This window comes from Cetorhinus maximus, chromosome 5 (assembly GCF_964194155.1).
Source record: "Cetorhinus maximus chromosome 5, sCetMax3.hap1.1, whole genome shotgun sequence".
Lineage (NCBI taxonomy): Eukaryota > Metazoa > Chordata > Chondrichthyes > Lamniformes > Cetorhinidae > Cetorhinus > Cetorhinus maximus.
Window position 1 is genome coordinate 168,718,174 of NC_135883.1, and position 22,027 is coordinate 168,740,200.

At 44.6% G+C, this 22,027-nt stretch overlaps 1 protein-coding gene across 1 annotated transcript in view; it reads right to left on the minus strand.

Annotated features, from left to right (window-relative positions):
* LOC144681151 (dynein axonemal heavy chain 8-like) overlaps window positions 1–22,027 on the minus strand; it is a 1,659,468-nt gene that overhangs the window by 1,480,154 nt on the left and 157,287 nt on the right. Inside the window, exons 7-8 of the mRNA XM_078542878.1 lie at window positions 649–756; window positions 459–560 (exon numbers count right to left, since the gene is read on the minus strand). Of these exons, the coding sequence (XP_078399004.1) occupies window positions 459–560; window positions 649–756 (210 nt within the window). The remainder of the gene's footprint in view (window positions 1–458; window positions 561–648; window positions 757–22,027) is intronic.

A 22,027-nucleotide genomic window follows, 5' to 3' on the forward strand; every position in this document is an offset into this window, starting at 1 on the left:
CCCCCTCTTCCCACAGGACCAGCCTGTAACTTGTTCTTATGTTTTGCTTTCAGAGAGCACTGACTCTTATTTTGCTATTAACACATTCTGCCATCTGACCTATAGGCCACTATTAACACCTTTCTTAGTCTTCAACACGGTCATTAACATTCCCTTTATCTTATATCCATGACATCTTTGTCAAACCTCTCCTGAGCTCCCACTTATCCCTGACCTTCTATTTTGCTCCACAGTACAAAATACATAACATTTCTACCTCTTTTCAGCTCTGAAGAAGAGTCATATGGACTTGAAACATAAACTCTTTTCCTCTATCCACAGATGCTGCTGAGTTTTTCCAGCATTTTTTGTTTTTACTTCATGAATTCTTATGTACTCTGCCACCAGAGAGTGGCAATTCATGCAGCCGTTAATACTATAACGACCTTAAGTAGAATTAAGAGTACAGTAAGTTTTACCTCCACTTTTTGAATAATGACTTCAGAATCCTGGTCCCACACACGAGTGCTACCATCCTCAGTGATATATTCCTTACAAGCTGTAACCATTTGGTTTGTGACCTAAAGCCAGTAACATACAATCACAGCACAATTACCAAAATGCTGATGGATTCAGAGATTACATTCAGAAGCAGATGAAGGTACCTACCTTAATAAATAGGGAGGTCATCTGCTGTGAGGTGTTGTAGTATCTTGACACATTGTGGATCATTTGAATTGCATTTATCAAATTTGGAACACCTTTCGTCATAGTCACCTGCAAATTAAATTATTACATAACTGTGATTGTGATACTGGAAGACAAAAATAATTATAATAATACTATTCAGTTTTTGTCTGTCCAGGCTGCTTTGAGTAGTCAGTTTAAGGGATCATGGACTGCCGTGGTTCAAGAAGGCAGCTCACCACCACCTTCTCAAGGGCAATTAGGGATGGGCAATAAATGCTGACCGAGCCAGCGATGCCCGCATCCCATGAACAAATTTTTTAAAAAGCTGGTGGGTCCATTTGATGGGCGGTGCCTGGCATATGCAGAGGCACATGGGTTGCACAGAGATAAAAGCAAAATACTGCAGATGCTGGAAATCTAAAACAAAAATAAAAAATGCTGCAAAAGCTCAGCAGGTCTGGCGGCATCTGTGGAGAGAGAAGCAGAGTTAACGCTTCAAGTTCGTATGATTCTTCTTCCGAACTAAAGAGCAGTAGAAATGTGATGGAATTTATACTGTTGAACAGAGGACGGAGCATGTGACACATGTGCAGCTGCCAACAGTCGGTGTGTTGCTGTCCCAATGCAAAGGCAGAACCTATGTGTGGGCAAAGAGATGCAGATTCTCTCTGATAGTCATGAAGGCTTTATTTTTAAAAGCTGGGGCAGAAATCAGCTAGAAGAGCCAGGATTCATTTTCCCACCATCTCCCTCTGGTGACAATAAAATGTGTTAGCATGAAGACAATAGCTGGGATCAACTCAGCAACAAATGCCCACAGCCCAGCGTTGCAGTAGGATGGATGCACGATGCACAGTAGGATCAGATGCATGAAAGGATATTGAAGGAAGTGAGAGCAGAAATTGCAGGGGCACTGGCCATAATATTTCAGTCTTCCCTAGACTCAGGGGAGGTGCCAGAGGACTGGAGAATTGCAAGTATTATGCCCTTGTTCAAAAAAGGTTGTAAGGATAAGCCCAGCAATTACAGACCAGTCAGTTTAACTTCAGTGGTGGGCAAGATTCTAGAAACAATTATTTGGGATAGAATTAGTAGTCACATGGATAAATATGGGTTGATAAGGAAGATCCAGCTTGGATTTCTAAAGGGGAAATTGTGTTTAACTAACTTGCTGGAGTTTATTGAAGAGTTCGATGAGGGTAATGCTGCTGATGTGGTGTACATGGACTTTCAAAAGGTATTTGATACAGTGCCACACAACAGACTTGTGAGAAAAGTTATTGTTCATGGAATTAAAGGGACAGTAGCAACATGGATAAAAAATTGGCTGAAAAATAGGAAGCAGAGAGTGATGGTCAATGGATATTTTTCAGGCTAAAAGAAGGTTTGTAGTGGAGTCCCCCAGGGATCGGTATAGGGGCCCTTGCTTTTCCTGATACATATTAATGATCTAGATTTTGGTGTGCAGGGGACAATTTCAAAGTTTGCGGATGATACGAAGCTTAGGGGTGTTGTAAACTGTGAGGAGGACAGTGTATAACTTCAAAAGGACATAGACAAGTTGGTGGAGTGGGCAGCTAGGTGGCAGATGAAGTTCAATGCGGAGAAGTGTGAGATGATGCATTTTAGTAGGAAAAACTTGGACAGACAATAGAAAATAAGGGGTGAAATTTTGAAGGGTCCAGGAGCAGAAAGGCCTGGGAGTATATGTGCATAGATCATTGTGGGTGGCAGGGCAGGTGGAGAGAGCAGTTAATAAAGCATATAGTATCCTGGGTTTTATTAATAGGTGCATAGAGTACAAGAATAAGTAGGTTATGCTGAATTTATATAAGACACTCGTTAGACCTCAGCTGGGGTATTGTGTACAATTCTGGGTGCCACATTATAGGGAGAATGTGAACATGTTGGAGAGAGTGCAGAAGAGGTTTACAAGAATGGTTCCAGGGATGAGAAACTTCAGTTACTAAGATAGATTGGAGAGATTGGGACTGTTCTACTTTGAAAGAAGAAGGCTAAGAGGAGATTTGATAGAAATGTTCAAAATCATGGGGAGGCTGAACAGAGTAGATAGGGAGAAGCCATTCCCGCTCGTAAATACTTCACATCCATCTTCACCCAAGAGAATGAGGATGAAGGTATCGAATTCGGGGAGAGAGGCTGCAGGCTCTTGAGCAAATTGATATAGGGAGTGAGAAGGTATTGGAGGTGTTGGCAGGCTTAAAAGTGGACAAACATCCAGGTCCGGATGATTTGTGTCCCAGACTGCTGAGGGAGGCAAGGGAGGAGATCGCAGGGACTCTGACACAAATTTTTAATTCCTCTTTGGCCACAGGGGAGGTGCCAGACGACTGGACAACAGCTAATATGGTTCCGCTAATTAAGAAGGGTTGTAGAGATAAGCCAGGGAACTACAGACCAGTGAGTATCATGTCAGTGGTAGGGAAACTATTGGAGAAAATTCTTAAGGAGAGAATCTATCTCCACTTGGAGAGGCAAGGTTTGATCAGGGCTAGTCAGCATGGCTTTGTCTGAGGGAAGTCATGCCTAACAAATTTGATTGAATTTTTTGAGGAGGTGACCAGGTGTGTCGATGAGGGTAGTGCAGTTGATGTAGTTTATATGGATTTCAGCAAAACCTTTGACAAGGTCCCACATAGGAGACTTATAAAGAAGGCAAATGCACATGGGATACAGGGGAATTTGATAAAGCTGGATTCAAAATTGGCTTAGTTGTAGGAGGTAGAGGGTGATGACAGAAGGATGCTTTAGTGACTGGAAGCCAGTGACCAGTGGCATACCACAGGGATCTGTGCTGGGACCCCTATTATTCGTCATTTATATAAACGACATAGATGACTATGTGGGGTGTAGGATTAGTCAATTTGCGGATGACACAAAGATTGGCTGGGTGGTTAACGGTAAGGTTGAGTGTCTTGGGCTATAGGAAAATATAGACGGGATGATCAAATGGGCAGATAAGTGGCAGATGGAATTTAACCCTGAAAAGTGTGAGGTGATACACTTTGGAAGGAGTAATTTAACAACGAAGTATTCAATGAGCAGCATGACACTAAGAAGTTCTGAGGAATAAAGGGACCTTGGCGTGCGTGTCCATAGATCTCTGAAGGCGGAGGGGCATGTTAGTGGGGTGGTGAAAAAGGCATATGGGACACTTGCCTTTATCAATCAAGGCATAGATTACAAAAGTAGGGAGGTTATGTTGGAGTTGTATAGGACCTTGGTGAGGCCACAGCTGGAGTACTGTGTGAAGTTCTTGTCACCACATTATAGGAAGGATGATGTTGCACTGGAGGGGGTGCAGAGGAGATTCACCAGGATGTTGCCTGGGATGAAACATTTAAGTTATGAAGAGAGGTTGGATAGACTTGGGTTGTTTTCGTTGGAGCAGAGAAGAATGAGAGAGCACAGATTTAAAGTGATTTGCAAAGGAAGCAAATGTGACTTGAGGAAAAACTTTTTCACTCGAGTGGTTTGGGTCTGGAATGCACTACCTGGAAGTGTGGTTGAGACAGGTTCAATCAAGGCATTCAAGAGGGCATTAGATGATTATTTGAATAGAGACAATGTGCAGGGATGCGGGGAAAAGCCAGGTCAATCGCACTAGGTCATAATGCTCATTTGGAGTGCTGGTGCAGTCACGATGGGCTGAATGGCCTCCTTCTGCGCCATTAAAATTCTGTGATTCTGTGATTTTATGATCCAAGAAGGGACCTCCCTACTTCACCCTCTCCCTTGTTAAGGAGTGAGGCTGAGATCCTGTTCCATTTTATGAGTCAGTGTGGCCTTGTGTTGAATTCAGGCAGGACAAATCCTGTTCAGTAGGGTGATGAGATTAGAATGTTGTGAGAGGGACAGCATGGGAGGGATGGAATGGCATGGAATGGGAGGGTGGGAATGGCATGGGAAGATTGTAATGGCATGGAATGTAGATGGCATGGGAGGGTAATATGGGAGGGGTGGATGAGATGAAGGAATTAGTCAAGTGTGACAACATGGCAAAGACAATTAGTTGATACAACTTATTATTCAAAAGCTATTCTTTGTGCTATAAATTAACACGCATTCAATTCGAATGAAAATGTTTTGGAAAAGCTGTCAGGTGAATTAGAAATACATCACCGTTGATTCTACAGACAAAGTGAATGGTAACAGTGTATGCCCTCCAGGGTTCCCCCGCAGTCTAACTCCATTGGGCATGTCACCACACTAACCTAGACTCAAGGAAGGATCAGTTGCTAAAAAAGGTGAATCCTAAACAAGGACATTGTCATGGAATAGGATAGGTAATATTGCAGCTATTTCCTGTGATGAAAGATGCTGAAACTATTGCAGGCAGATTCCAGAATAATAGAGCGTTTGTTCCTCAAATAATATTGAGCATACCTGATGTAAATCTGTCTCTTCTACTCAAGAGGAGACAGTTCCTGATTAGACTTTCACAATCTAGGAACAGACAGAAGGCGAGACTCTGACAAATTTGTATTTATATTCATGTCTGTTTACATTAACAGCTTTATGTAGCTTTTTCCAGAGTGAGAAGTTTGGATTCTGTTAAACACTTTGATGCATGAATAGCTAGAAATCCTGAATTTACAGAAATATTGTTGTAATAAATATACTAATTTGACTGCACATTTTGTGTCTCAGTTCAAAAACCACGCAAATAATTTGAAGTTACATTATATTCTTAGACTTTCAGTGGAAGCTTTTCAAGATAAAGGTATGTTTATTACAAAACTACTGCTGAACAACACACTATTCCCCAAAAATATTTTTAAAAAAACATCCACTCTCACAATGGTAATGGTAGAGTGGGGTATATGCTGGGTCAGGAGGTTACAGATTATGGTTGAGCACAATTCTGCTGCTGCTGGTGGCCCACAGTGCCTCATAGAGGCCCAATCTTGAGTTGCTAGATCTGTTCGAAATCTATCCCATTTAGCACGGTGGTAGTGTCACAGAACACGGTCGCGTCCTCAATGTGAAGATGAGCTTCATCTCCACAAGGACTGTGTGGTGGTCGCTCTTACCAATACTGTCATGGATAGATGCATCTGCGGTAGGCAGGTTGGTGAGGATGAGGTCAAGTATGTTTCTCCCTCTTGTTGGTTCCCTCACCACCTGCCACAGACCCAGTCTAGCATCTATGTCATTTAGGGCTCGGCCAGCTCAGTCTGCATTCGTGCTGCCGAGCCACTCCTGGTGATGATCATTGAAGTTCCCCACCCAGGGTACATTCTGCGCTCTTGCCACCCTCAGTACTTCCTCCAAGTGGTGTTCAACATGGAGGAGCACTGATTCATCAGTTGAGGTAGGGCAGTATGTGGTAGTAAGCTGGAGGTTTCCTTGCCCATGTTTGACCTGATGCCGTGAGACTTCATGGAGTCCGGCGTCAAAGTTGAGGACTTCCAGGCCAACTCCTTCCCAACTGCATACCACTGTGCTGTTACCTCTGCTGGGTCTGTCCTGCTGGTGGGGAAGGACATACCCAGGAATGGTGATGCTGATGTCTGGGACGTTATCTGTAAGATATGATTCCGTGAGGATGACAATGTCAGGCTGTTGCTTGACTAGTCTGTAAGACAGCTCACCCAATTTTGGCACTAGCCTCCAGATGTTAGTAAGGAGAACTTTGCAGGATCAACAGGGCTGAGGTCGCCATTGTTGTTTCCAGTGCCTAGGTTGATGCCAGGTGGTCCATCCGGTTTCATTTCTTTTCTGCGACATTGTACTGGTTTGATACAACTGAGTGGCTTTCTCGGCCATTTCAGAGGGCATTTAAGAGTCAACCACATTGCTGTGCGTCTGGAGTCACATGTAGGCCAGACCAGGTAAGGACAGCAGATTTCCTTCCCTAAGGGACATTAACAATTAACCTTTTAAAAGTCTCAGCCATTTACTTGACTAGCTCCCATTTTTTCAGATTTGGGTAGATAGTAAAGAGCAATTCACTCCTCCAGGAAAGCCATTGTCAATGAATACAATTGTGGAAAAGTGCACTGAATTTCATTTGTCTTCACATGCCTAGTATGTCTATTTGCAAATCACTTGGAGCTTTTTAGCAGCTTGACAAACATTGCAGTTGTAAAAGGTCTGGTGACGTCCGGCAGCTATTTTAAGGCAACTTGTGCCCATTTAAATGAAAAATTAACTTTTTTTTACAAGATCTATAATATCACAACTACACCTTTGTGACAGTACCAACCATGTGACTCTTCATATATTGAGTTATTTATGAAAGGCAAGTTTTTTTTCTTTCACGGGGTGTGGGCATCACTGGCAAGGCCAGCATTTATTGCCCATCCCTAATTTCTCTTGAGAAGCTGGTGAGCCAACATCTTGAACCACTGTAGTCCATGTGGAGTCAGCACACCCACAATGCTGTTAGGAAGGGGGTTCTACGGTTTTCATCCAGAGACAGTGAAGGGATGGCAATAAAAGCTCCAATCAAGCTGGTGTGTGACTTGGAGAGGAACTGTAGATGGTGGTGTTCCCATGCAATTGCTGCCCTTATCCTTCTTGGTGGTAGAGTTCACAGGTTTGGAAAGCGCTGTTGAAGGAGCCTTGTTGAGTTACTAAAGTGTATCTTGTAGACTGTACACACTGCTGCCAATGTGCCTCGGTGATAAAAGGAGTAAATGTTGATGATGGTACATGGGGTGTCAATCAAGTGGGCTGCTTTGTCCTGGATGGTGTTAACCTTCCTGAGTGTTGTTGGAGCTGCACTCACCTAGGCAACTGGAGAGTATTCCATCATATTCCTGACTTACGCCTTGTAGATGGTGGACCAATTTCGGGGAGTAAGTAGCTGAGTTGCCTGGCACAGAATTCCCAGTCTATCACCTACTCTTATAGTCACAGTATTTTTATGGCTGGTTCCCATTCAGTTTCTGGGCAATAGTAACCCCCTGGGTGTTCATAGTGGGGGATTCAGTGATGGTAATGCCATTGAAAGTCAAGGGTGGATGGTTAGATTCTTTCTTGTTGGAGATGATCATTGCCTGGCACTTGTGTGGAGTGAATGTAACTTGCAACTTACCAGCCCAAGCCTGAATATTGTCCAGGTGTTGCTGCATCTGCACAAGGACTGCTTCAATATATGAGGAGTAATGAATGGTGATGAACATCATGCAGTCACCAGTGAACATCCCAACTTCTGAGCATTTGATGGAGAGAAGGTCATTGATGAAGCAGCTAAAGATAGTTGGGCCTAGGATACTACCCTGAGAACTCCTGCAATGCTGTCCTGGGATTGAGCTGATTGACCTCCAACAACCAAAACCATCTTCCTTTGTGCTACATATGGCTCCAACCAGAGAACAGCTTTCCCTTGATTCCTATTGACTCCAGTTTTGCTAGGGTTCCTTGATGCCACACTCAGCCAAAAGCTGCTAGGGCTCCTTGATGCCACACTCAGCCAAAAGCTGCCTTGATGCCGAGGGCAGACACTCTCACTTCACTTCTTGAGTTCAGCTCTTTTCTGCATGTTTGGATCAAGGCTGTATTGAGGTAAGGAGCTGAGTGGCCCTGGGAGAACACAAACTAAGCATCAGTGAGCAGGTTATTTCTGAGTAAGTGCTGCTGATAGCACTGTCGACGACACCTTCCATCAGTTTGCTGATGATCGGGAGTAGACTGGTGGGGTGGTAATTGGCCAGATTGGATTTGTCTTGCTTTTTGTGGACAGGACATGTCTGGGAAATTTTCCACATTGTTGGGTAAATGTTAGTGTTGTAGCTGTACTGGCAGGCCTTGGTTAGGTGTGTGGCTAGTTCTGGAGCACAAGCCTTTAGTATTATTATCCAATGCCTTTAGCCTATGTTCTAATCTATGCACAACAGCAAAAGAAAACAATATTTTTAAAGATATGATTAATATATATGAATGGCAGCAAATAACATAAAATAGATACTCACATATGTAGAACCTAGGCAAGAACTTGGAACTATAGCTGCTCATCCAGTGATACTTTCCCAGAAATATGACTCCTTTTCATGTATCATGTCTATAGCAGTTCTTTGGCAAACTATTCCAATTAGGACCCGTTCCCTGCTCTTTCCCCATAGAACTGCCAACTTTTCCTGGAAATATTTATCCAATTCCTTTTTGAACGTTGTTATAAGTGAGAGATTTATAAGAGTATTTTGTTTTAGGACTAAATCTTTTGGATTAGAAGATTATCATAGTTTGAGACTTTGGGTGGAACCTTCCATAAATGAGACTAAGGCCGGGATTTTCTGGCTCCATCACGGGCAGGAACCACTGCGGGCAAAGGTGGCGCCCTAGCCAGAAGTCCATTGACTTTCAGCAGGACCGGATGATTGCGGTGGTGGGCGGGTGAGTGAAATCCCACTGTAAGTGTGGTGGCAGGCAGTTCTGGAAGCACCCACCCCGCTGTCCGGAATGACGGGAACTCATGCCCAATTCTGCGCTTGGAGCCTCATTAATTATGTAAAGACATGTATCGGTCCAAATCAAGTGGCAGACCAGGAGTTGATTCATGCGGCTGCCGTCAGCCGGTGGGTTCAAAGGCACAGGCGCCATATTTAAAGGCCAGTCCAACACACAATCTCACTCTCTTCAGCCCAGCAGAGATGTTTGGCAGCCAGATTAGGAAGGCCAAGAGCCTGAAGAAGAAGGCAGCACCCCACTTCATGCACCTGACCCACCAGGCCTTAATCAGAGCAGTACAGGCGCAAAGGCACACTCTCTATCCCAGGAATGGCTGCAGGAAGAATAGCAGACTCACCCCTCTGACCTGGGAGGCTGTTGCGGAGCAGGTCAGCACGGCTGGCAACTGTGCCTGAAATGCCAACCAGTGCAGTAAGAGGATGAATGATCTCATCTGCTCCACCAGGGTAAGTCATCCTTCAACTCCCTCCAATTTCAAACTCTCATCAAGGCATCATACACTCAAATGGCTGCTCTCTTCTGGGATTTTTAAAAATTCATTTATGGGATGTGGGCTTCGCTGGCTGAGCCAACATTCATTGCCCATCTCTATTTGCCTTTGAGAAGATGGTGGTGAGCTGCCTTCTTGAGCCGCTGCAGTCCATGTGGTGTAGGTACACCCACAGTGCTGTTAGGAAGGGAGTTCCAGGATTTTGGCCCAGTGACAGAGAAGGAGCGGCGATATATTTCCAAGTCAGGGTGGTGAGTGACTTGAAGGGGAACATGCAACTAGGGGTGTTCCCATCTGTCTGCTGCCCTTGCCCTTCTAGATGGTAGTGGTCGTGAGTTTGAACGGTGCTGTCGAAGGAGCTTTGGTAAATTCCTACGGTGCATCTTGTTGATGGTACACACTGCTGCTACTGTGCGTGGGGGTGGAGGGAGTGAATGTTTGTGGATGTGGTGCCAATCAAGTGGACTGCTTTGTCCTGGACGGTGTCCAGCTTCTTCAGTGTTGTGGGAAATGCATTCATCCAGGCAAGTGGGGAGTATTCCATCACATTCCTGACTTGTGCCCTGCAGATGGTGAACAGGCTTTGGGGAGTCAGGAGGTGAGTTACTCATCACACGATTCCTAGCCTCTGACCCGCTCTTATAGCCACAGTATTTATATGGCTAGTCCAGTTAGAGTTTCTGGTCAATGGTAACCCCCAGGATGTTGATAGTGGGGAATTCAGTGATGGTAATGCCATTGAACATCAAGGGGTAACAGTTGGATTCTCTCTTGTTGGAGATGGTCATTGCCTGACACTTTAAAGTCCCCCGCCCAGAGAACACTCTGTGCCCTCGCCACACTCAGTGCTTCCTCCAAGTGATGTTCAACATGGACGAGCACTGATTCATCAGCTGAGGGAGGGCAGTATGTGGTAATCAGTAGGTTGCCCATGTTTGACCTGATGCCATGCATGGAGTCAATGTTGAGGACGCCCAGGGCAACTCCCTCCTGACTGTATACCACTTTGCTGGGTCTGTCCTGACAAGGCATATCCTGGGATGGTGATGGTGGAGTCTGGGACATTATCTGTTATGTATGATTCCATGAGGATGACTATGTCAGGCTGTTGTTTGACAGCTCTCCCAATTTTGGCACTAGCCCCCTGAAGTTAGTAAGGATGATTTTGCAAGGTCAACAGGGCTACGTTTGCCATTGTCATTTATTGTGCCTAGGTTAATGCCGGGTGGTCCGTCTGGTTTCAACTGAGTGGCTTGCCAGGCCATTTCAGGGTCAACCACAGTCTGGGGTCACATGTAGGCCAGACCAGGTAAGGATGACAGATTTCCTTCCCTAAAGGGTATTAGTAACCAGATGGGTTTTTAAAACAATCAACAATGGCTTCATGGTCATCATTGGACTTTTAACTTCAGAGGTTTATTGAATTCAAATTCCACCATCTACTGTGGCAGGATTCGAACCCAGGTCCCCAGAGAATTACCCTGGGTCTTTGGATTACTAGTCCAGCGACAATACCACTAAACCATCACCCCCTCCTCCCCATCATGCAACCATTAGCAGGGGACACATATCAACACACATTCTCACACTGAGACTTTCACATCACCACCATCCCATCTATCATGTTTCTCACATTCCATCCTCTGACCCTTCTGGGGAGGGGTCACCACACACACAGGGAACATGCATCTCATCCAACCTCTGCCCCATCCCTTCTCATCACATGCCTTTCTTTCTTCTTCATACAGGCCAAGCTGGTGCACAACAGGCGCGAGAGATCACGGACCAAGGGAAGGACAATCAACATCACCGCCCTCACTAAATTTGAGGAGGCTGCAGCCGAACTGCCTGGTGAGGACTGCTGTGGGAAAGGGGAGATCGGCCTCTCCCACCAGCCTAGTACGGATCACAACTCCATCACTTCATCAAATCCTGGCATTCATAGTGAGTCATATGGAGTCTTATCTAGCTCATACTCATGCACTGAAACTCTATTTTCTATTTTCTAGGCGTCAGCAGATTGAGCCCCCTAAGCCAGTCCAGCACCAGTGCGAGCCCACAGACTTCATCTGGAGAGGAAGCTCAGGAAGGACCGTCACAGCGCTCACACGCACCCTCCACCAGCTCAGAGACACACACGTTAGTGGGGCACAGCTGTACTTTAGGCTTGGCCTCACTTTCTGGGGAACACCTCACTGACACGTCCCGGAAGCAGTCGGAGGCAGGGAAAGCCCAGGTCTCCGACACTCGGAGGACTGCTGGAGACCAGCCACCCACTCAGTCCAAGTCAGAAGATGAACCTCTGAAAGTGGCCGCCAAATCAATGCTGGAGATGCAACGGCAGATGGCTTAACATCAGGCAGAGATTCGACAGTCACTCAGCAGGCTAGAGTGAACGATGGAGGAGTCCATCCACATTCTGTCTAATGTCATGGTTCCTATATGCGAGTGCCTTGAGGTCAGCATGAGAAGGCTGGTGACCACCATGGAGACCTTGATCCAGCAGGTCTTGACGGATTTGTAGGCGACATGAGGTTGAGACACCTTGACCTCCCTCCAGGTGCACCATCACCTGCAGTAGCCAGAGCGGGGCTCTCGAGCACCCACGGGGAGGATGAGCGTCAGCCGGACACCCCAGAGGTCTCCTCTCAGGACATTCCAAGGGTGTGCAGCCGCTCACAGCCTCCTATGCCTGTAAGCCCATCCACTCCATATTCTCAGGCTGCCGAGGGCACTACTGTCCCTGAGCAGGTGACCCTAATCAGGCCAGGATCCTCCAGGCCTCGGGCCACCAGAGGATGTCTGTCAAGGTCATCACAGATATCACGATGTAGCAGTCATCCTCTGCTGCTGATGTCAGGACTGTACCCAGTTAAGAAAAGTTAAGAAAAAATTAAGAAAAATCACTTTTCTGTCATCGGTTTGTTAGACATGTAACTCAATTGCACTTTTCTAAATACATTTGATGGTTATGTGAATGTCCCTGTCAACTGAAGGCAGTTTGATTTTGTATTTTGGAATCCTCTTATTTCTGTGACCCTTAATTGGATGAAGTAGTTCTGGAAAAGTTAGTGAGCTTGTGAGTGAATCCTCTCATTCTGAGGTCTAGCCTTGCTCCCACTCAGTGATAGTGTCCCACTGTGAGATTCATATTCCTGTGATGTCAACCTCAGTTGAACTAGTCTGTGCATCTTTGTGTGATGTCAGGGGGATGTGTTTAAATCTTTATTGGAAATGTGGGATGTAAGCATTTCTAACCCTTCTTTCTCAAGGAACACCATTGAGTGAGGACAGCTCATCAGCATAGATTTCCTAACGACATTTGTGTCTCCTCAGTGGTAGTGAAGAAGAAAAGACATGCATGGGAGGAGATCTCTAGGTATGTCCACATCTCAGTCACTGCAGTATTTGCATCATTAGATAGCAGTGAAGGCTTCAAGTCTTCTCTTTCATCGCTCTTGTTCCTAAGTGGACTGTCAATTACCAGAGTGAGCTCACTCACAGGGCCCCATGGACCAAAGCAAAGATCATGGCCTGGTAATTCATGAGGTCAGAACACACAAGTGTGAATGTAGGGCTCGTTCTCACTGCATATGGGTGGACATCCCCTGAGTTGAAAGAAAATGGGATTGAGGGCTAAAAGAGATGTGGCCATATTCCCTGATTTAACTTTACTCTTCCTGGAGCCTGTCAGCGATTAATGTATCAAGGGCACATCTTCAACATCTTCCTTCCTCCATGGCATGATCGTGATCATACTGACCCTCAGCAGCCTCGTGAGGTTCCTGAGCCTCCAGATCTTCATCCTTTGATGAGCTCTCATCCTCCCCCAGTTCATCCTCTGGCAGGGGTTCACCTCTTTCTATTGTCAGATTGTGAAGGGCGCAACACATTGCGATGATGCGAGAAACCCTCATCCTCACCAACCTGCCTGCTGCAGATGCATCTGCCCAGGACAGTATTGGTAGGAGTGACTACCGCACAGTCTTTATGGAGACGAAGTCCCATTTTCGCACTGAGGATACCCTCCATCGTGTTGTGTGGCACTACCACCGTGCTAAATGGAATAGATTTAGAACAGATCTAGTAACTCAAGACTGGGCAACTATGAGGCGCTGTGGGCCATCAGCAGCAGCAGAATTGTACTCAAACACAAACTGTAACCTCATGGCCCAGCATGTCCCCAACTCCAGGGATCAACCCTGGTTCACTGAAGAGTGCCAGGAGCGAAGCTACAACACAGGACTACTTACATACCAAACAACATAAGTAACAAATGATAGACAGAGCTAAGTGATTTCACAACCAATGGATCAGATCTAAGCTCTGCAGTCTTGCCACATCCAGTCGTGAATGGTGGTGGATAACTAATGCACTGGAGGAGGAGGGTCCACAAATATCACCATCCTCAATGATGGAGGAGCCCTGCGCATCAGTACAAAAGATAAGGCTGAAGTATTCGCAACAATCTTCAGCCGGACCCAACTCAGCCTCCTCCGGAGGTCCCCAGCATCACAGATGCCAGTCTTCAGCCAATTTGATTCACTCTATCAAGAAATGGCTGAAGGCACTGGATACTCCAAGGGCTATGGGCCCTGGCTATATTCCGGCAATACTGTTGAGGACTTGTGCTCCATCGCCGAATTCCCCACTATCAACACCCTGGGGTTGACCAATGAACTGAACTAGATTAGTCATATAAATACTGTGGCTACAAGAGCAGGTAAGAGGCTAGGAATCCTGCGGCAAGTAACTCATCTCCTGACTCCCCAAAGACTGTCCACCATCTACAAAGCACAAGTCAGGAGTGTGATGGAATACTCTCCCATTGCCTGGATGAGTGCAGCTCCAACAACACTCAGGAAGGTTGACACCATCCAGGACAAAGCAGCCCACTTGATTGGCACCAATACTACAAACATTCATTCTTTATGCCACCAACGAACAGTAGCAGCAGTGTGTACTATCTATAAGATGCACTGCACAAACTCACAAAGTCTCCTTAGGCAGCACCTTCTAAATCCATGGCCACTACCATCTAGAAGGTCAAGGGCAGCAGACACATGGGAACACAACCATATGGAAGATCCCCTCCAAGCCACTCACCATCCTGACTTGGAAATATATCGTCGATCCTTCACTGTCACTGGGTCAATGTCCTGGAACCTCCTCTCTAACAGCACTGTAGGTGTACCTACACCACAGGGACTGCAGTGGTTCAAGATGGCAGCTCACCACCACCTTTTCAAGGGCAATTAGGGGTGGGCAATAAATGCTCGCCTAGTCAGCGATCCTCACATCTCGTCAATGAATGAAAAAAAATATTTTGTAGGTTTCAGTGAGATCACCTCTCATTCTTCAAGACTCTCGAGAATATAGACCCAGTTTCCCCAAACATACCCAATGGACGTTATCTACTTGGACTTCCAGAAGGCCTTTGACAAGGTGCCGCACAGGAGGCTGCTCAGTAAGATAAGAGCCCATGGTGTTAGAGGCAAGGTACTAGCATGGATAGAAGATTGGCTGTCTGGCAGGAGGCAGAGAGTGGGGATAAGGGGATCCTTCTCAGGATGGTGGCCGGTGACTAGTGGAGTTCCACAGGGGTCAGTGTTGGGACCACAACTTTTCACTTTATACATTAATGATCTAGATGAAGGAACTGAGGGCATTCTGGCTAAGTTTGCAGATGATACAAAGATAGGTGGAGGGACAGGTAGTATTGAGGAGGCAGGGAGGCTGCAGAAGGATTTAGGCAGGTTAGGAGAATGGGCAAAGAAGTGGCAGATGGAATACATCGTGGGGAAGTGTGAGGTCATGCACTTTGGTAGGAAGAATAGAGGCATAGACTATTTTCTAAATGGGGAGAGAATTCAGAAATCTGGAGTGTAAAGGGATTTGGGAGTCCTAGTCCAGGATTCTCTTAAGGTTTACTTGCAGGTTGAGTCGGTAGTTAGGAAGGCAAATGCAATGTTGGCATTTATTTCGAGAGGACTAGAATATAAAAGCAGGGATGTGCTGCTGAGGCTTTATAAGGCTCTGGTCAGACCACATTTAGAATATTATGAGCAATTTTAGGCCCCGTATCTCAGGAAGGATATGCTGGCCCTGGAGAGGGTCCAGAGGAGGTTCACGAGAATGATCCCAGGAATGAAAGGCTTAACATATGAGGAACATTTGAGGACTCTGGGTCTTTTCTCAATGGAGTTTAGAAGGATTAGGGGGGATCTGATTGAAACTTACAGGATACTGAAAGGCCTGGATAGAGTGGACGTGGGGAAAGCATTTCCATTAGTAGGAGAGACTAGGACCCGAGGGCACAGCCTCAGAGTAAAGGGAAGACCTTTTAGAACAGAGATGAGGAGAAACTTCTTTAGCCAGAGAGTGGTAAACCTATGGAATTCATTGCCACAGAAGGCTGTGAAGGCCAGGTCATTGAGTGTATTTAAGACCGAGATAGATAGGTTCTTGATTGGTAAGGGGATCAAAGGTTATAGGGAGAAGGCGGGAGAATGGGGTTGAGAAACTTATCAGCCATGATTGAATGGCGGAGCAGACTCGATGGGCTGAATGGCATAATTTCTGCTCCTATGTCTTATGATCTTAAACTCTCTTCTTATGACAGTGGCGCCATCCAGGGAACAAGTCTGGTGAACCTTCGTTGCACTCCCTCTATGGCAATAATATGTTTCCTCAGGTAAGGTGACCAAAACTGCACACAGTGCTCCAGGTACGGTCTAATCAAGATTGTATACGATTTAATCAAGACTTGCTACTCCTGTACTCATATCCTCTTGCAATAAAGGCTAACATACCATTAGTCTTCCTGATTGCTTGCTACACCTGCATCTTAGCTTTCAGTGACTTATTAATGAGGACACCCATGTCTCTTTTTACATCTACACTTTCTAATCTCTTACCTTTTTGAAGAGCCCTGCAGGCACGAGCGGCTGAGTGGCCTCCTCCTGTTCCTAATTCTTATGTTCATATGTTTATATTTATTCCTCCTACCAAAGTGGATAACCTCAAATTTTTCCACATAATATTCCATCTGCCATGTTCTTTCCCACTTACTAAGTCTGCCCAAATCCATTTGAAGCTGTTTTCCATCTTCTTCACAACACACATTCCCCTTAGCTTTGTGTCATCCACAAGGTTGGAAATATTACATTTAGTCCCCACATCCAAATCATTTACAAATATTGTGAACAGCTGGGGCCCACTAGTCACAGCCTGCCAACGCAAGAATGACCTGTTTAATCCTACTCTCAGTTTTTTTGCCTGTTAACCAATCCTTAGTCCATGCCAATATATTACATCTTATCCCATGTGTTTTAATTTTGATCATGAACATCCTGTTGGTGGCTTTATGCAAAGCCTTCTGAAAATCCAAGTATACTACGTCCACTAACTCTTCTTTATCAATTCTGTTAGTAACATCCTCAAGAAATTCCAACAGGTTTATCAAACATGATTTCCCATTCATAAATTCATGTTGACTATGCCCAACCAGGTCATTATTAGTCAAGTGTCCTTTGTCATATACTTTAGCATTTTCCCTCCTACTGATGTAAGGCTAACAGTTCTGCAGTTCCCTGTTTTCTCTTTCCCTCCTCTCTTAAAAAGTGAGGTGACATTTGCTACCTACCAATCTGCAGGAACCATTCCAGAATCTATAGAATTTTGGAAGATGATCACCAATGAATCCACTATCTTCATTGCTACCCCTTTCAATACTGTGCACCATAAGCTGAAAAAATACTGATCCAATAGTTCATCATGAGGAATGCGGGTGGTTAGTTTGAAAACCAAGATCATGAGCAGATAAAACAAGGCTGGAGAATTCAAGAGAGCATTTAAGGGTCAACCACATTGTGCTGCTTGATAGCACTGTCAGTGGTGCTTTCCATCGCTGCTGATGATCAAGAGTAGACTGATAGGACATAATTGGCCAGGTTTGATTTGTCCTGTTTTTTCTGGACAGGACATACCTGGGCAATATTCTTCATTGCTGGGTAGATACCAATGTATTGGTATCTACCTAGCATTGGCTAGGGATACGGCTAGCTTTGGATCACAAGTCTTTATTTGTACTATTGCCAGGAATGTTGTCAGGAGGTTCACTCAGAATGTTAGGATGAGAGTGGGCTGCAGGGTGGATGGGCAAACTGACCAGGGCATACAGGAAACCATTCAAGTAGGGGGCACAAAAAGGAATGATAGTGATAGTGGAGGACACTGTTCTCTGCAGCAAAGACTGAGAATCCAGACCGTTGGGTTGCCTGCCCAGTTCCATGGTTCAGGACATCTGCTGAGGGCTGGAGAGGAATTTTCAGTGGAAGGGGGAGGATCCAATTGTCGTGGTCCATGTAGGTACCAATGACATAGGTAGAACTAGGAAAGAGGTTCTGCATAGAGAGTATGAGGAGCTAGACACTAAATCAAAAACAGAACATCAAAGGTTATAATCTCTGGATTATTACCTGAGCCATGTGCAAATTGGCATAGGGTACATAAAATTAGAAAGATGAATATGTGATTCAAAGACTGGTATGGGGGAAGTAGGTTCCGGTTTGTACTGGGGAACCTAGTGCCAGCACCAGTACTGGGGAAAGTGGGGCAGTACCATTGGGATGGTCAACACTTGAAACATGCTGGGACCAGTGTTCTCGCAAACTGTATAACTAGAGAGGCAAGAGGCTACGAAAATAATAAAAGGACAAAACATAAGGCTCTGTATCTGAATGCACGTAGCAATTGAAACAAAACAGATGAACTGATAGTGCAAATAGAGATAAATAAGTACAATCAAATACCCATTACAGAGACATGGCTGCAGGATGGCATAGATTGGGCTCTGAATATTGAAGTGTATGTGACTTTTAGAAAGGATAGAAAGTTAGGAAAAGGTGAGAGGTGGTAGATGAATTAACAGCGCAAATAGATGTAAATGGGTATGATATGATTGCAGTTACAGACACATGGCTGCAGGATGATCAAGGCTGAAAAGCGAATATCCAAGGGTTTTCAATATTTAGGAAGGGCAGGCAAAAAAGAAAAGGAGATGGCGTGGGATTGTTAGTTAAGGATGAAATCAGTGCAATAGTGAGAGAGGATATTAGCTCTGAAAATCTAAATCTAGAATCAGTCTGGGTGGAGCTAGGAAGCAACAAGGAGTGGAAAACATTAGTAGGAGTTGTCTACAGGCCTCCAAACAGTAGAGATAAGGTAGGGGATGTTATTAAATAGGAAATTAGAGATGCATGCAACAAGGGTGCAACAGTAAACGCGGGTTACTTTAATTTGCATATAGACTGGGCAAACCAAATTAGCAATAATACTGTGGCGGATGAATTCCTGGAGTGCGTATAAGATGGGTTTTTAGACCAGTACTTCAAGGAACCAACTAGGGAAAAGGCTATCCTAGATTTGGTTTATGCAATGAGAAGGGGTTAATTAATAATCTTGTTGTGCGGGGTCCTTTAGGGAACAATAACCATATCATGATGGAATTCTTCCTTAGGTTGGAAAGTGAAGTAGTCCAATCCGAAACTAGGGACGGGATTTTCCGCACCCACCCACCGCTGGGATCTTCTGGTCCCGCCGCAAGTCAATGGACTTTGACTGGGGCGCTGCCTCACCCGCGGCGGGTCCCGCCTGCGACGGGGTCGGGAAATCCAGGCCTAGAGTCCTAAATCTAAACAAAGGAAACTACGAAGGTATGAGGCATAAGTTGGCTAAGATAGATTGGGAAACTTCATGAAAAGGCATGACGGTGGATAGGCAGTGGCTAACATTTAAGGAAGGAATGTATGCATTACAGCAGTTATATATTCCTTTTTGGTGCAAAAACACAACAGGAAAAATGGCCCAACCATGGCTAACAAAATAAATTAAGGATAGTATTAGATCCAAAGAGGGGTCATAAAAAGTTGCAAGAGAAAGTAACAAGACTGATTAGGAGCAGTTTAGAACTCAGCAAAGGAGGACCAAGAGATTGATTGCGGGGGGAAAAATAGAATATGAGAGTAAAGTTGCAAGGAACAAAAATAGGACTGTAAAAGCTTCTATAAGTATGTAAGAAGAACGAGATTGGTGAAGACAAATGTAGGTCCCTTACAGATGGAAACGGGAGAGTTTGTAATAGAGAACAAGGAATTGACAGTGCAATTCAACAACTACTTTAGTTCTGTCTTCGTGGTGGAAGACACAAATTTCCAGAAATACTAGGGAACTGAGGGTCTGGTGAGATGGACGGAATTGAAGGAAATTAGTATTACTGAAAAAAGCAGAGCTGGAGAAATTAATGGGACTGAAAGCCGATAAATCCCCAGGGCCTGATAATCTACATCCTAGGTACTAAAGGCGGTGGCCGTGGAAATAATGGATGCATTGGTTATCATCTTCCAAAATTCTGTAGATTCTGGAACAGTCCCGGCAGATTGGAGGTTGGAAAATGTATCACAGAATCACACAGTGCAGAAGAGGCCCTTCAGCCCATTGAGTCTGCACCAACACGTGAGAAACACCTGATCTACCTACCTAATCCCATTTACCAGCACTTGGCCCATAGCCTTGTAACCCCACTATTTAAAAAAGGAGGGAAGGAAAAAACAGGGAATTACAGACTGGTTAGCCTAACATCAGTGGTAGGGAAAATGCTAGCATCTATTATAAAGGATGTGATAATAGGACACTTAGAAAATATCAATGGAATTAGACAAAATCAACATAGATATATGAAATGGAAATCATGTTTAACAAACCTACTGGAGTTTTTTGAGGACATATCTAGCAGAATAGATAAGGGATAAACAGTGGATGTGATGTATCTGGATTTTCAGAAATTTTGATAAAGTCCCACGTAAAAGTTTAGTGTGCAAAATTAAAGCACTTGGGATTGTTAATATATTGGCATGGATTGAGAATTGGTTAGCAAACAGGAAACAGAGAGTAGGAAATAAAGGGTCGTTTTCAGAGTGGGAGGCAGTGGCTAGTGGGGTACCACAGGGATTAGTGCTTAGGCCCCAGTTGTTCACAATAAATATCAATGCTTTGAATGAGGGAACCAAATGTAATATTTCCAATTTTGCTGACGACACAAAACTAGGTGGGAATGTGAGTGGCAAGGAGGATGTTATGAGGCTTCAAGGTGATTTAGACAAGTTGAGTGAGTAGGAAAATACATGGCAGATGCAGTATAACGTGGATAAGTGTGAAGTTATCCACTTTGGTAGGAAAAACAGAGTATTATTTAAATGGTGATAGATTGGGAAATGTTGATGTACAAAGGGACTAGGTGTCCTTGTACACCAATCACTGAAAGCAAGCATGCAGGTACAGCAAGCAGTTAAGAAGGCAAATGGTATGTTGGCATCTCATCTCTATCCTAAAAGGGTGACCCCTAATTATAAAACAGTGCCACCTAGTCCTGGACTCATCCAAAAGAGGAAACATCCTTTCGATGTCCACCTTGTCAAGGCCGTTCAGAATCTTGTATTCTTCAATCAAATCACCCTTCATTCTTCTAAACTCCAGTGGAAACAAGCCCAGTCTGTCCAACCTTTCCTCATGAGACAACCCACTCATTCCAGCTATCAATCTAGTAAATCTCCTTTGAACTGCCTCCAATGCATTTACATCCTTCCTTAAATAATGAGACGAAAACTGCACACAGTATTCGAGGTGTGGTCTCACCAATGCCCTGTATAACTGAAGCATAACATCCTTTCTTTTATCTTCAATCCCTCTCGTAATGAAGGGTACTATTCCATTAGCCTTCTTAATTATTTGCTGTACCTGCATACTAACTTTTTATGACTCATATAAGAGAACACCCAGATCCCTCTGCACCTTAGAATTATGCAGCCATAATTCTCCATTTAAGCTCTTCCTGCCAAAGTGAACAACTTCACATTTTCCCACATTAAACTCCATTTGCCAGATCTTTGCCCACTCACTCAACCTCTCTATATCCATCTGCAATCTCCTCGTGTCCTCTTCACAACATATCTATCTTTGTATCAGCTGCAAATTTAGCTACCATGCCTTTACTCTCCTCATCATTGTCGTTGTCAAAGTCATTGATGTAAATCATAAAAAGTTGATGTCCCAGTACAGAACCCTGTGGGACAACACTCGTCACATCCTGCCAATCAGAAAAAGATACATTTATGCATTATCTCTGCTTTCTGCCAGCCATCCAATTTTCTATCCATGCTAATGTATTACCCACTGCACCATGCACTTTCATTTTCCATAACAATCTTTTGATGTGGCACCTTATCAAATGCCTTCTGGAAATGTAAGTACAGTACATTTACAGGCTCCACTGTGCATATTACTCCTTAAAAAAATCTCCAATAAATTGGTTAAGCATGATTTTCCTTTCACATAAACATGCTAACTCTTCTCAATTGCCTTGAGCTCTTCTAA